Source organism: Capra hircus, chromosome 14 (assembly GCF_001704415.2).
Source record: "Capra hircus breed San Clemente chromosome 14, ASM170441v1, whole genome shotgun sequence".
NCBI classification, from domain to species: domain Eukaryota; kingdom Metazoa; phylum Chordata; class Mammalia; order Artiodactyla; family Bovidae; genus Capra; species Capra hircus.
Genome location: NC_030821.1, coordinates 220001 through 233087, shown reverse-complemented (window position 1 = coordinate 233087; position 13087 = coordinate 220001). Strand labels below are relative to the sequence as shown.

General features: G+C 48.6%; 1 protein-coding gene across 1 annotated transcript in view; it reads right to left on the bottom strand.

The window, feature by feature from the left end:
* The window catches only part of SNTB1 (syntrophin beta 1), a 243162-nt gene that overhangs the window by 128833 nt on the left and 101242 nt on the right, over positions 1 to 13087 (bottom strand). The window contains exon 2 of the mRNA XM_018058133.1: positions 11195 to 11411. Coding sequence (XP_017913622.1) covers positions 11195 to 11411 — 217 coding nt within the window. The remainder of the gene's footprint in view (positions 1 to 11194; positions 11412 to 13087) is intronic.

The following is a 13087-nucleotide window of genomic DNA, read 5'->3' as shown; positions in this document are numbered from 1 at the left end:
TGCCTTTATTATTTTGTTAATATTTAAACTTTCATTTAAAATTACTTTTCATTTAAAAGGGAGTGCCTTACAAATTTTCTTAGGTCTGTTATGAATGCGAAGAGGCATACCGCCTGGCTTTGTTTCACTGTGTACCCTTCAGTTCAGTTCAGTCCAGTCCAGTCGCTCAGTCGTGCCCAACTTTTTGCGACCCCATGAATCGCAGCACGCCAGGCCTCCCTGTCCATCACCAACTCCTGGAGTTCACTCAGATTCACGTCCATCGAGTCTGTGATGCCATCCAGCCATCTCATCCTCGGTCGTCCCCTTCTCCTCCTGCCCCCAATCCCTCCCAGCATCAGAGTCTTTTCCAATGAGTCAACTCTTCACATGAGGTGGCCAAAGTACTGGAGCTTCAGCTTTAGCATCATTCCTTCCAAAGAAATCCCAGGGTTGATCTCCCCAGAATGGACTGGTTGGATCTCCTTGCAGTCCAAGGGACTCTCAAGAGTCTTCTCCAACATCACAGTTCAAAAGCATCAATTCTTCGGCGCTCAGCCTTCTTCACAGTCCAACTCTCGCATCCATACATGACCACTGGAAAAACCATAGCCTTGACTAGACGGACCTTAGTCAGCAAAGTAATGTCTCTGCTTTTGAATATACCATCTAGGTTGGTCATAACTTTTCTTCCAAGGAGTAAGCGTCTTTTAATTTCATGGCTGCAGTCACCATCTGCAGTGATTTTGGAGCCCCCCAAAATAAAGTCTGACACTGTTTCCACTGTTTCCCCATCTATTTCCCATGAAGTCATGGGACCGGATGCCATGATCTTTGTTTTCTGAATGTTGAGCTTTAAGCCAACTTTTCCTCACTCTCGTCTTTCACTTTCATCAAGAGGCTTTTTAGGTCCTCTTCACTTTCTGCCATAAGGGTGGTGTCATCTGCATATCTGAGGTTATTGATATTTCTCCCAGCAATCTTGATTCCAGCTTGTGTTTCTTCCAGCCCAGCATTTCTCATGATGTACTCTGCATAGAAGTTAAATAAGCAGGGTGACAATATACAGCCTTGACGTACTCCTTTTCCTATTTGGAACCAGTCTGTTGTTCCATGTCCAGTTCTAACTGTTGCTTCCTGACCTGCATACAGATTTCTCAAGAGGCAGGTCAGGTGGTCTGGTATTCCCATCTGTCTCAGAATTTTCCACAGTTCATTGTGATCCACACAGTCAAAGGCTTTGGCATAGTCAATAAAGCAGAAATAGATGTTTTTCTGGAACTCTCTTGCTTTTTTGATGATCCAGTGGATGTTGGCAATTTGATCTCTGGTTCCTCTGCCTTTTCTAAGACCAGCTTGAACATCAGGAAGTTCACGGTTCACATATTGCTGAAGCCTGGCTTGGAGAATGTTGAGCATTACTTTACTAGCATGTGAGAGAAAAACAATATAACTGGGCCTCCCGGGGAACTCAGTGGTAAAGCCTCCACCTGCCAATGCAGGAGACATGGGTTCAATCCTTGATCCGGGAAGACCCCACAGGCTGCAGAGTGACTGAGCTGGAGTGCCACAGCTATTGAGCCTGTGTACAGGGGCGCATCTGCTGAAACCACGCACCCTGGAGCCCACACAAGGCCGCAGCGAGAGAGCTGCTGCGATGAGAAGCCCACGCACGGCGATGAGAAGCCCATGCACGGCGCCTGGAGAGCAGACTGCGCAGCAGCAAAGACCCAGCCAACAAGAGACACACCAATAAAATTATACAAAAAACTCCCTGGAGGCTCAGACAGTAAAGAATCCCCTGCAATGCGGAAACCTGGGTTCGATTCCTGGGCTGGGAAGACCCCCTGGAGTAGGGCGTGGTAACCCACTCCGGTATTCTACCTGGAGAATCCCATGGACAGAGGAGCCTGGTGCGCTACAGTCCACGGGGTCACAGAGAGTCAGACACGCTGAGCGACCACGCACACACATGCATAACTGATTAGGGCTTCCTGTGTCAGACTTCTGACTGGTTCAGCCCAGCCCCCCTGAATGCCCCCTTCCCAACCATCTTTTGCTGAAATACACTTTACATTCAATTCTCTATATTTCCCAAATGCAGGATGTGAGCACAGTCAGAACAAACACCAAGGCCATCTCTTGTTTTATGCACATTTTTCCTACGGTAACAAAATATTTCACTGGACTTGTCTAAGTCAGAAACAAGACCAGAGGCTTCCCTGGTGGTCCAGGTGGTCAGGAACCCACCTCCCAATGCAGGGGATGTGGGTTCGACCCCTGGTCTGCAGGGCGCCTCAGCCCTCCTGCCTCAGACACTGGGCCCAGTCACTGCAGACCCCACGCTGTGCAGCCCAGAAGCCTGCACACTGCAAGGAAGACCCAGCGCAGCCAAACCAGAGCAAGAGACAAGAGCGGAGAGACAGGGAGATCAATGGACAGGTGCAGACGGACAGTAAGCGAGGCCCAACTGGTGCTCTAGGCAGTGGGGGAGCCCACACGGGCAGGGGGCGGTGGTGGGCCGTCCAGAGGTTGGTGCTCGCTTCGTCTGTCTTCAGTTTTCCACATGACAGTAAAGCTTGTTTTTTTAAACAGGATGAAAACTAGAACACTGACTTCTGTTCAGGACACACACGACCGACCACACGCACTTCCGTAGCCCTGCGAGGAGGCTTCCAGCTCCAGCACAAAGGTGGTCAGCGCCAACTCAGAGACCCTCTGTGGTGAACACCTGGACACGGGGGGTACGGGGTGATAGGACAAGCTGGCTTTTTTAGGTTCTAATGTAATGCTAAGCTGGCAAGAAAGACAAGGCCTCCTAGGTATTGAGCCTTGAAAACTAAGGGGTGAGCATTCAAGCTGACCATGAGCACCCCTGGAACCAGGCTGTGGGTGGGGTGGTGCCCGGGAATGCTGGGTGGGTGGAAGTCTTTCTAGATACACAGATGAGAGCTAAGATTTGGTGAGCCCAGGAGATAGGAAACTGGAACTGACCTTTCTGCAGAAGGCCATTCGTTTCAACAGGCTAAAACCCTCTGTGAAAGGATGTCTTACAAATAACTTCTGCTCAGCAGCTTGGCGAGATGACCCAGAAACTCCTCTCTGCTGGAAAGAACCCCCACCCTCTCCCTCCACCCCTCCTGTACCCAGGGATGAGGATGTTTTGGTTGAAAGCTGTGTTTAGGCCATGGTTATGCGGCCAGGATATCTACATTACAGCACTCTTATGTGGTCAGTATTTTAAAATAAAACACATCTTATAGATAAGGAACCTGGGAACCAGAGAGATTAGATACTTTGCCTAAAGCTGAAGGGAATAAGCGACAGAATTGGGATTCAAACCCATATTTTCTAACTTTGACACCACAGTTTTATTCATTGATAATGGTTTTAATCTGGGCCTCTCTTTCAGATACTTAAATTATGTCCACTTACGATAGCACCATTATAAATTGATTTTACATTTTCTCTTTGTTTCCAAAATGTTAACATCAATCATGATCTGCTGGTGATATTTTCAGTTATGAGGCCACCACGATGTGTCCAACCAAGAGTGAGGAAAACAGAATCAAGAAAATACGTGCTTTAGAGCCTCTTACCAGGAAAAACATGGTTCACAAACAAGGACTCATTGTGGAGTGAGGATGGTTATAAAACCTCATGAATGCTACTCTGGATGTACTACCGTGTACTCTGGCAGGAATTCTTCAGTAGTCTTCTTTTCTGAAGAAGATATTTAATCAATGTATTTATTGGCTGTGAAGAATCTCAGCTGTGGCACGTGGGACCTTTCACCTTGGTGCGGCGTGTAAACCCTCCTCAACTGTGGCACGTGGGACCTTTCACCTTGGTATGGCGTGTAACCCATCCTCAGCTGTGGCACGTGGGACCTTTCAGCTTGGTGTGGAGTGTAAACCCTCCTCAGCTGTGGCACGTGGGACCTTTCACCTTGGTGTGGCGTGTAAACCCTCCTCAGCTGTGGCATGTGGGACGTTTCACCTTGGTGTAGCATGTGGGAAAAACTCAGTCCGCTGTTCTGATCCCATCAGGAATAAGACCATGTGAATCTAAGACAGCAAGGGAGAGCCGCCTGGGGAACCCCGGCCCGTCTACACACAGACCCGGGGACGGGAGTCCCAGTTGAGCACCCGGAGGAGGAAAGGGCAGCCCACTCCAATGCTCCTGCCCGGAGAATCCCATGAACGAGAAGCCTGGCGGGCTACAGTCCATGCGGTCGCAGAGAGACAGGCACGACGGGGCAGGAGACACTTGGCAGAGACCTCTGGACCTGGGAAGGCATGGCTTCCAGCTCCTCGTCTAAAATACATTTCTTAGGGTCGACTGGCACGTCTCGTCTTGATAACCTTGGTGACAGTTGAATTTCTCACAGAGCTGGCCTGTGCGGAAAGAATGCGTTGCTTAGGTTGCCTCGAAAATCTGCAGTGTTTTTGTTACTTGGAGTTCTGGTATTCTGCTTATTATTTACACTGGTCTCCCAATATGGCCTGCTGCTAATGGGGACCTGAGGATCCTCCTATATGAGTGTTTCCATCTGCTTGATAATCGTACTGCCTGTTACAAATGAATCCTGACTTGTTTGGTTAACATGTGCCCACCCCTTGGCATTGGAGATGGATGCACCGTGTCTCTAAGGAGGTTTCTGATTCTCTGTGGCTGAAGTCTGGGATGTTGAAGCTGAAGCTCCAATACTTTGGCCACCTGATGCAAAGAGTTGACTCATTTGAAAAGACCCTGATGCTGGGAAAGATTGAGGGTAGGAGGAGAAGGGGATGACAGAGGATGAGATGGTTGGATGGCATCACCGACACAATGGACATGAGTTTGGGTAAACTCCGGGAGTTGGTGATGGACAGGGAGGCCTGGCGTGCTGCGGTTCATGGGGTTGCAAAGAGTCGGACACGACAGAGCGACTGAAGTCTGGGTGCTGAATTGTGGTGACATCACTGAGGGAACTTTGAGGGAATGAATCCGTGCACACTATAGGATTTGTCAGGTCGCACCCTCGGAACCACGGCGTGCTGAGTGGAGCGCTTCCATTTGGGACCACAGCAACGCTTCCTGTGAAGTTTTCACTTGTACGCAGTAGACAGAGATGTACACTGTTTTTCACAAAAAGAGTGTGTGCTGCGGGCCTCCCTGGCAGTCCAGCGGGTCAGAGTCTGCCTTGCAATGCGGCTCGATCCCTGGTCCCGAAAGATCCCACATAAGACTAAGCCGATGAGCAGCTACTGAAGGCCGATCACCGAGAGCCCCCGCCCCACGGGAGGGAAGAGCCCCGCCCACTGCAACTGGAGAAAGGCCAGGAAGAGCCAGCAGAGGCGCACACGTAAGGAAACCTTTGAACAAGAGCGCGGGCCCCTTGCTCCGCAGTTTACCCGTGAAGGTTACTGCAGGATCGGTTACTGTTAGTTTTACTCAGAGTCATGAACAAAGTTCTACACCCCACCCTCCCTATTGGCTCACCTGCTTTTAACCAGTAATAGTCTTGGGTAATTAACTCTCTTGATTTAAGTTTGCTGAGCCTGGCAGGATAGAATGGTGTTTTCCCTCTTATTCCCAAGACTATTTAGTGAAAGATTGTTTAAAAAGAACTTTCTGGAAAGGTAAGAATACTACTCCAGATGGGCAGGTAAATATGCCATTTATCAGTTATTAACATGGCATGTATTTTTGAAGGCCTTCTTGGATCAAGCAATGTTCTAGAAAGCTGAGATTTTCTGGCAGTGTGCAGGTCTTTAACTCTTTCTTAAGAAGTAATTTCAAATGTACAGAAAACATGGAGAATGAGCAATGGTGACAAGAGTATGTGAGGATTCAGGGGAACCTACTCTCAATATTTCCCTCCATGTCCTCTACCACTTGCTGCTTATCTCTCCTCATAACAATTTTTAGAAAGCTGGGATATTGAAGCTGGGGCATCCCAGACCTCAAGGGTCTTCTGGCTTTCGGAACTGGGTAATCACGTTAGAAACAGTCGTAAATCATTATAAAGGACGCTGTCATGAACGGATCTACACACAAGGCTTATGTGCTGAGGCCGACGGGTACTCGGAGGCTGTCAGGGAGGCGAGCGCAGGGCAGGCTCGGGCGTTTGAGCACTCCTGGGCACAAACTGCAGGGGCAGCAGGGCTGGACAGTCAGGAGAGATGCAGAATCCCGGTGCCGAGGAGCTTCAGTACTAGCGAAGGCGACAGGAAGCCGTGTTGGCCAAAGGGACAGATTCTGCACGTTTCACACTCCCTTGGCTGGCTGTGAGTAGGGCAGACATCGGGCATGACAGAGGGCAAACTAGAAACTCGGAAAGTAGTCAGGGTGTTAGTTGCTGGTACGTCCAACTCTTGTGACCCCGTGGACTGTAGCCCACCAAGGCTCCTCTGTCCATTGGATTCTCCAGGCAGGAATACTGGAGTGAGTAATCATTCCCTCCTCCAGGGGATCTTCCCGACCCAGGGACTGAAACCGGGTCTCCTGCACTGCAGGCAGATTCCTTACCATCCAAGCCCCCAGGGAAGCATCCAGTAGAAATCTGCCCAAATAGCGCAGACCAGTGGTGCCCACTCTTGGCACCAGGGACCGGTTTCATGGGAGACAATTCTCCATGGGCCAGGGGTGGCGGCAGGGTGGTTCCAGGACGAGTCAAGCAGGTGACATTTGCTGTGCACTTTGTTTCCAATCTGACACTGCCACAGATCCTCAGATCCTCAGCCCGGAGGCTGGAGATCGCGGTCTCCAGGGTGCGGAACAGTCTGGGCCTGGACGAGGGCAGTGGCCATGAAGGCAAAGCGGGGGCCATGAAACACGAGAGGCATTTAAGAGGTGGATCCAAAGAGAAAAAACCACTGCAGTCCTCGACAAGCAGCGCTAGCAGTGACGCCCTCTCGTGGGTTCAGTGCCTGCTGGGAGGCCTTTTTCACGGAAAGAGCAGCAATGCTACCTGCTGTTCTAAGGCTGTTTTGATTTGAGAAATTGAACATTAGAGCTTTTAATACAAACTCTCACCAGCCAAGGGGATTAGCCCCGAGAAGCTGAGGCTTCAGCAGCCAGGAGACCGTTAATTCCTGGTCATGGTGCTTACGGGTCACGTGCTAAAAACTGGAAGCAACAGGGTATCTTGCTTAAGAGGTTGAGCTTGGTGTCAGCCAGGCCTGGGTCTGAATCCCAGATTTCTTGTTGGCTTCAGTTCTTGTTTCTGAACTAAATTTCACTGTCTATGAAATAGAGATTGGCCTCTCAGGTGACTCAGTGGTAAAGAATCTGCCTGCCAACGCAGAAGCTGCAGGTTTGACTCCTGGGTCAGGAAGGTCCCCTGGAGAAGAAAATGGGAACCCACTCCAGGATTCTTGCCTGGAGAATCCCATGGAGCCTGGCAGGCTACAGTCCATGGGGTCGCAAAGAGTCGGACACAACTGAGCGCGCACAGGCATCTGAACCAGAGATTAGAGCACCTGTGACATGAGGGAATTTGGACCAAATGAGATACTTAAATTCACACATAAGTTATGGAGCTAAGATTCCACCACAGAGTTAGCTGATACAAGTCAACACCCTCTCTTTCTCCTTCTTTCCCTTTCATATTTAATATATGCATTATTTTTATTACTTTTTAAAAAGCTACACTTTCAGTTTCTATTTCCCTGTTAACCCAAGAGCTGTTTATCTCAGAGAGAGCTTTCTAAAAATCCATGAAGAAAGGCTTTCTGGGCTTTGGTTTTGTTACTGACTTTCTAGTTTCATTCCACAATCATTAGGGGATGTTGTCTGCATTATTTCTGCCTTATGGAACTTACAGAATTTTTGGGGACTTAATCTGTGGTTAATCTGGGGAATGTTCTATAAGCTTTGAAAAGAAAACTGTATTCTTTATTATCAGGGTACAAACACTGTGATGTACCCATACCTCCCTTAATTATGCTGGTTGGGTCTTTTGTGCCTCTGTTTATCTTCTGCCCAACTGCCCTGTCTTGGGCTGAGAGCAGTCTGCTGACCCACATAATGTTAGTGAGCTTCTGTCTCTCCTTGCACTCTATGCAGGTTTTGCTGCAGAGGCTGCTCTATCACCTGATGTGCGTTCATAACTGCTGAAAGATCTGTTTCTTGTGAACTCTGACCTTAAGCATAAGTCAGTCCTTCTTTGTCCTGTTCTGCACTTTTTCAGTCTGGACTTTACCCTGTCATATATCAAGAGAAACTGATGCTTTTTTGTTTGTTTTCATTGCTAGCTTGCATTTGCCTTGTATAATCTGCCCAGCCCTATACCATATTTCTTTTTAAAAATGTTTTTGACTGTACCACACAGCATGCGTGATCTTAGTTCCCAGACCAGGACTGAACCTGCATTTCATGCCTGGGAAGCTGGAAGCCTTAACCACTGAATCACCAAGAAAGTCTTGCAAAGTCCGTATTTTTGAATGGTATAATAGACTCTGCCTAGCATGTGGCTGGAGTTCCACAGAGTATTTGTTGCTTTTGTCTTTTCTTCTCTTATTCAACCAGTGTCACCTGGTCTTTTTTTTTTTTTTCAGTTTTAATGAGGTTTAATTGAAAAAATTATAAGACATGTAAAGTTTGCATCATGGTGACATGATACACAGATTTGCTGTGAACGGTTAATTTACGTCAACAGTTTTGGATCTGTTAGGACCAAAATCCCTTCCTGGACCCTCTGGCTTAGCTGGATTCTCGTTTGCAGTCACACCCTCACATCCCAGAGGACAAACTTTCCCTCACCACGTAGGAGGCCCTACCTACACTCACCAGAGACCAACCTGAAGAGCACCAACATGAAAGTTTAAAAAATGGGAACTACATTCAATATCCTTGGATAAGCCATAATGGAAAAAAATACTAAAGAGAATGTATATATGTATAATATAACTGAATAACTTTGCTATATAGTAGAAATTAACACAACATTGTAAATCAACTGTACTTCAATAAAATAAGCTTTTTGAACTAAAGCCTGATATCTCTCCAAAGAGTCTTTAAAAGGTAATTAAACGCTTGGGAGAAATGTGATAGCATTAAAGTCCACAGATGAAAGGAACCCTAGACATTGTCTCAAACCCTCTCCCCAATGCATTAACCACTTCTACGACAGCCCAAGTTTCCTAGTCTCTGTATTTTTCTGGTAACGGTAAGCTAACACTGTCACCCACTCTATGGGAACAAGATGAAATCCCAGTTGTATCACATACTAGTTATGAAGACAGGGACTTATATGAGCCCTGAGCCTCAGTTATCTTTATCTGTGGAATGGGTGGATGACTGAGACACAGGGGTCTAAGCGTGGTTACAAATTCAAGGACTAGGCGGAAACGGAACAGGCAGGCAGGTGTTACTGAATCCCTTAAGCGTAAGGCATTAGGACTGATGAGAAGAGCTCCTTCTCTTTTGGAAGGAGAGGTCTTTTCTGGGCTCTTTACAGACTGGAGCCCTGCCTGCAGCAACGTAGGCCTAAGGGTATCATTAGATCTTCTGATTTTTCTAGAAAAGCAGAAATCTGGCTTTTTAACGTGAAATTTCCCAGCTAGTCAATGTGGCAACTAATTCACAGATATCTTTGCAACCCTAGATAGACTATTAAAACAAAAAACAAAAACCAAAAAAAAACTGTGGGCTAGGCTCACCCGAAGGCGCGGGCACTTTGCAGTGCCAGGGCTAAAGTAATTAGCATGCTGCCCAGCACAAGACCGGCAGTGGGTAAGCTCTGAATTCATCAGATCTGAAGTCTCAGACCTCAGACTCTTGGGAGAAAGGACTTGTTCTGACTGGGTGGGTAAAAAAAGTCAGGGAAGAGGAAAGTCAGTGCGGAGGCCGCGCGGTGGCCCCGGAGGCAGCAGGAACGCAGCAGGCGTGCGGACCGGGGCGGGCAGGGCCCGCTCAGAACTGCCCTCCCCGCCTCCTCTGCTCTCTTCTGCGGAGGCGGGCTGTCTCATACAAAGGCCCATCTCTGATCCCTGACAGAGGAGAGGGCAGCCGGCTGGGGTCAGAAGGGCCGGCAGCTTCTTCAGCCTAAGTTCACAGGGAAGAGAACCAAACAGCACCGAGCTGGGAGCCAAGGAGGCCACTTTCTCCTTGTTTCTATTTCCTTTGGGTTTTCCCCACCAGCAGCCCTGAACCTAGCCAAGTACTTCCTCCTCGGGAGGGTCACAGCTGTCCCACACTTGTTATAAATAAGGGCCAGGAGAGCTGTCTATTTTTAGCATCTAAATGTGGATGCAAAGGTCACCAAGATTCCCCCTTCGCCGGCTCCGTTTCCCTCTTTCCTTTCTACACATCTTTTCTTTTCATTCCAGATGTACATTTTCTGTGCGGAGGAGATGAAGACTCTGGGGGGAAGAGAGACCCCAAATATTTGCTCATCTTGCCTGGACTCCTGATTGCCATGGATTGGTTTATGCATCTAGGCTGTGACAAGTCACACACAGACTTTGGGAAACAGCATCCTAGACTTGGATCCAAACCTCTGTTTCCTCTCTTGACAATAAAGAGAGGTTCAGAGCAGAAAACAGCATTGAAGATCCTCTCCCTGAACCTTCCAAGGGCACAGATGAGGGCCCCAGGGAGGCTGATACGCTTATCCCTGTGCACGGGTGCTCACTCCCTTCCGTCCTGTCTGACTCTCTGCAACCCCATGGCCTGTAGCCCACCAAGCTACATGTCCATGAGTTCTCCAGGCAAGAATACTGGCGTGGGCTGCCATTCCCTCCTTCAGGGGGTCTTCCTCACCCAGGGACTGAGCAGTCCCGCAGCTGCTGCACGGCAGGCAGATTCTTTACCACTGAGCACTGGGGAAGCCCATGCTTATTGCCACCCGACATCAGTAATACACAGTATCACGGCCTGTATTCATGGACGGCTGCTCTGGGCTAACTACTTCACGTGAATTTCCTCATTCAGTCTTCATAACTCAGGGAAGTATGGATTTCAATTATTTCCATTTTACAGAAGCCAAAACTGAGGCTCAGCGCTTGAGAAACTGGCCCAGCGTCCGGCAGAGGCAGACCCGCGAGGAACCAAAAGATCCTGACTCCATGGATTCAACATTTTCCGGAAGGAGAGCTTAACACATAGATTCCTCATGAGGATAAAGGAAGAAGGAGAGAGGAGGAGGGAAGAAGAGAGGAGGGGGGCGCGCTTGACACACAGGAGCTGCGCCCGAGGACCGCAGCTGGAGGCGCCTGCCCACTCGTACCTGCTCTCGGGGTCGGCCAGCGCCAGGCTGCGGGTGACGAAGCACATCCTGAGCGGGATGCTCTTCCGGTCTCGGTGGAAGGACGGCGGCTGCGACGCCAGCGGGTCCGGGGCGCTGGCCCCGAGCCGCGGGGACTCGGGCGGCGGGGTCTCCCAGCCGATCTCGGACACCGGCGAGCCCTTGGTCACGTAGGGGGTGGCCTCGCGCATGTACTTCACTGCAAGCAGAGAGGGGACAGAGAGCCTCGGTCAGCGCTGAGGGTCCCGGCGGGCTGCGGCTTTCGGAGAGCGCGCTGGACCAGCAGCACAGGACCCTCTTACATTCCCCGGATAATAGTTGTCTGTTCCTTAGGTGCCACCGTGGTTTTTACAGTCTGCCATTAAGATGGCCTGAACTTCAGAATGACTCTCAGGTTTTCCGATTATGACAACGTCTATCTTTTCTGATTATAAGGTGCATTCTGGGGAAGAGGCTGGGAAACAAATGAACAGAGACTGCGAAAGCATATCTTAGTCAAAAGAAGCTCAATTATTCAGTATAGATGTAGAGTATCTGGTACCCACATTGACTGTCCACATTACCATTATTCTGTTCAGAAGCAAGGACAATCTTTTCAAAAAACAGTGCTGAGAACATGTATGTAAAGAAATACGCAGAAAAACATCTATGTAATGGTAGACATCTATGATGGCAAAAATATTACTTGTAAGAGCTGAAAACTAGGAACAACCTAAAGGTTCAATAAAAGGGAACAGATTAAAGAAATCGTAAGGCACCTTTACGTTCATTTAAAAATGGATAGATGCAGATGTCTTGATGTAGAGAAGCCTGTAAGATCTACTATCCATTTTTAAAAAGCAATAGAGAACAGTGCATATACTGTGGTTACTTGTGTATACAATCATAGATATGTATGCCTGTGTAGCTACTACAGTTTATGGACAGAAGTCCAAGAAAATGTTAATGGTAGTTAGCTCTGGGAGTGGATATGAAACTCGAGATGATGGAGAAATAGACCTTTATTATTCATTTATTGCTCTTTTATATAATTTCTCATGTTTAGCCATTGTGTTATACATTGTGTTTTAAAATTTAAAGAAACAATCATTTAAGAGCTGAGTGGAGCAGACTGAAATTCTGCTCTCTGATATGTTTACTTGATCTTAAGGTGTTAGTTGGGGCTTTCCTGGTGGCTCAGATGATAAAGAATCTGCCTGCAATGCAGGAGACCTGGGTTCCATCTCTGGACCAGGAAGATCCCCTGAAGAAGGAAATGGCAATCCACTCGTATTCTTGCCTGGAAGATTTCATGGACAGAGGAGCCTGGCGGGCTACAATCCAAAGGGTCGCAAAGAGTGGGACACGACCGAGGACTAAGCACACATTAAGATGTTATTTGCTGATTCTGAACTTAGGCACTTGGTTCTTAGAGAGCATTCACACTGACAAGGCACCTGGATCCTGGAACGCGCAACGTAAGCTCCACGTCCGTTTCCTACAGTTCACACAGCCTGGCTCTCTGCTGCTCGGGGCCCTTAACGGCATCTGCTGTTGCAAATGGCAGTGGATTAAAATGGGTGGCAGACCCAAGGGGCAGTGCCTCCAGATCTTGGGCAATTCAGCTGCACAAACTAGTGGCTTCCCTCTAGGACACACGGAGTCAGGCTGCTGGAGACTGCAGGGACAAACAGAACGCGGTTTCCATGCTGAAGAGCAACAAAGTCTCAGGCCGCTATAGTGGATGCTGTCGTGGGCCAGCAGACCCTTTTCTGCAGGACCTGTATCCTAGCTGCCATGTGTTGCTGAGAACACTCTGAGCTGCTCTCCTGCTCTGGAACACTGTTCTTGGATATCAGAAGTCATCGAGCCCGAGAGACTACCGGCCCACTGCTC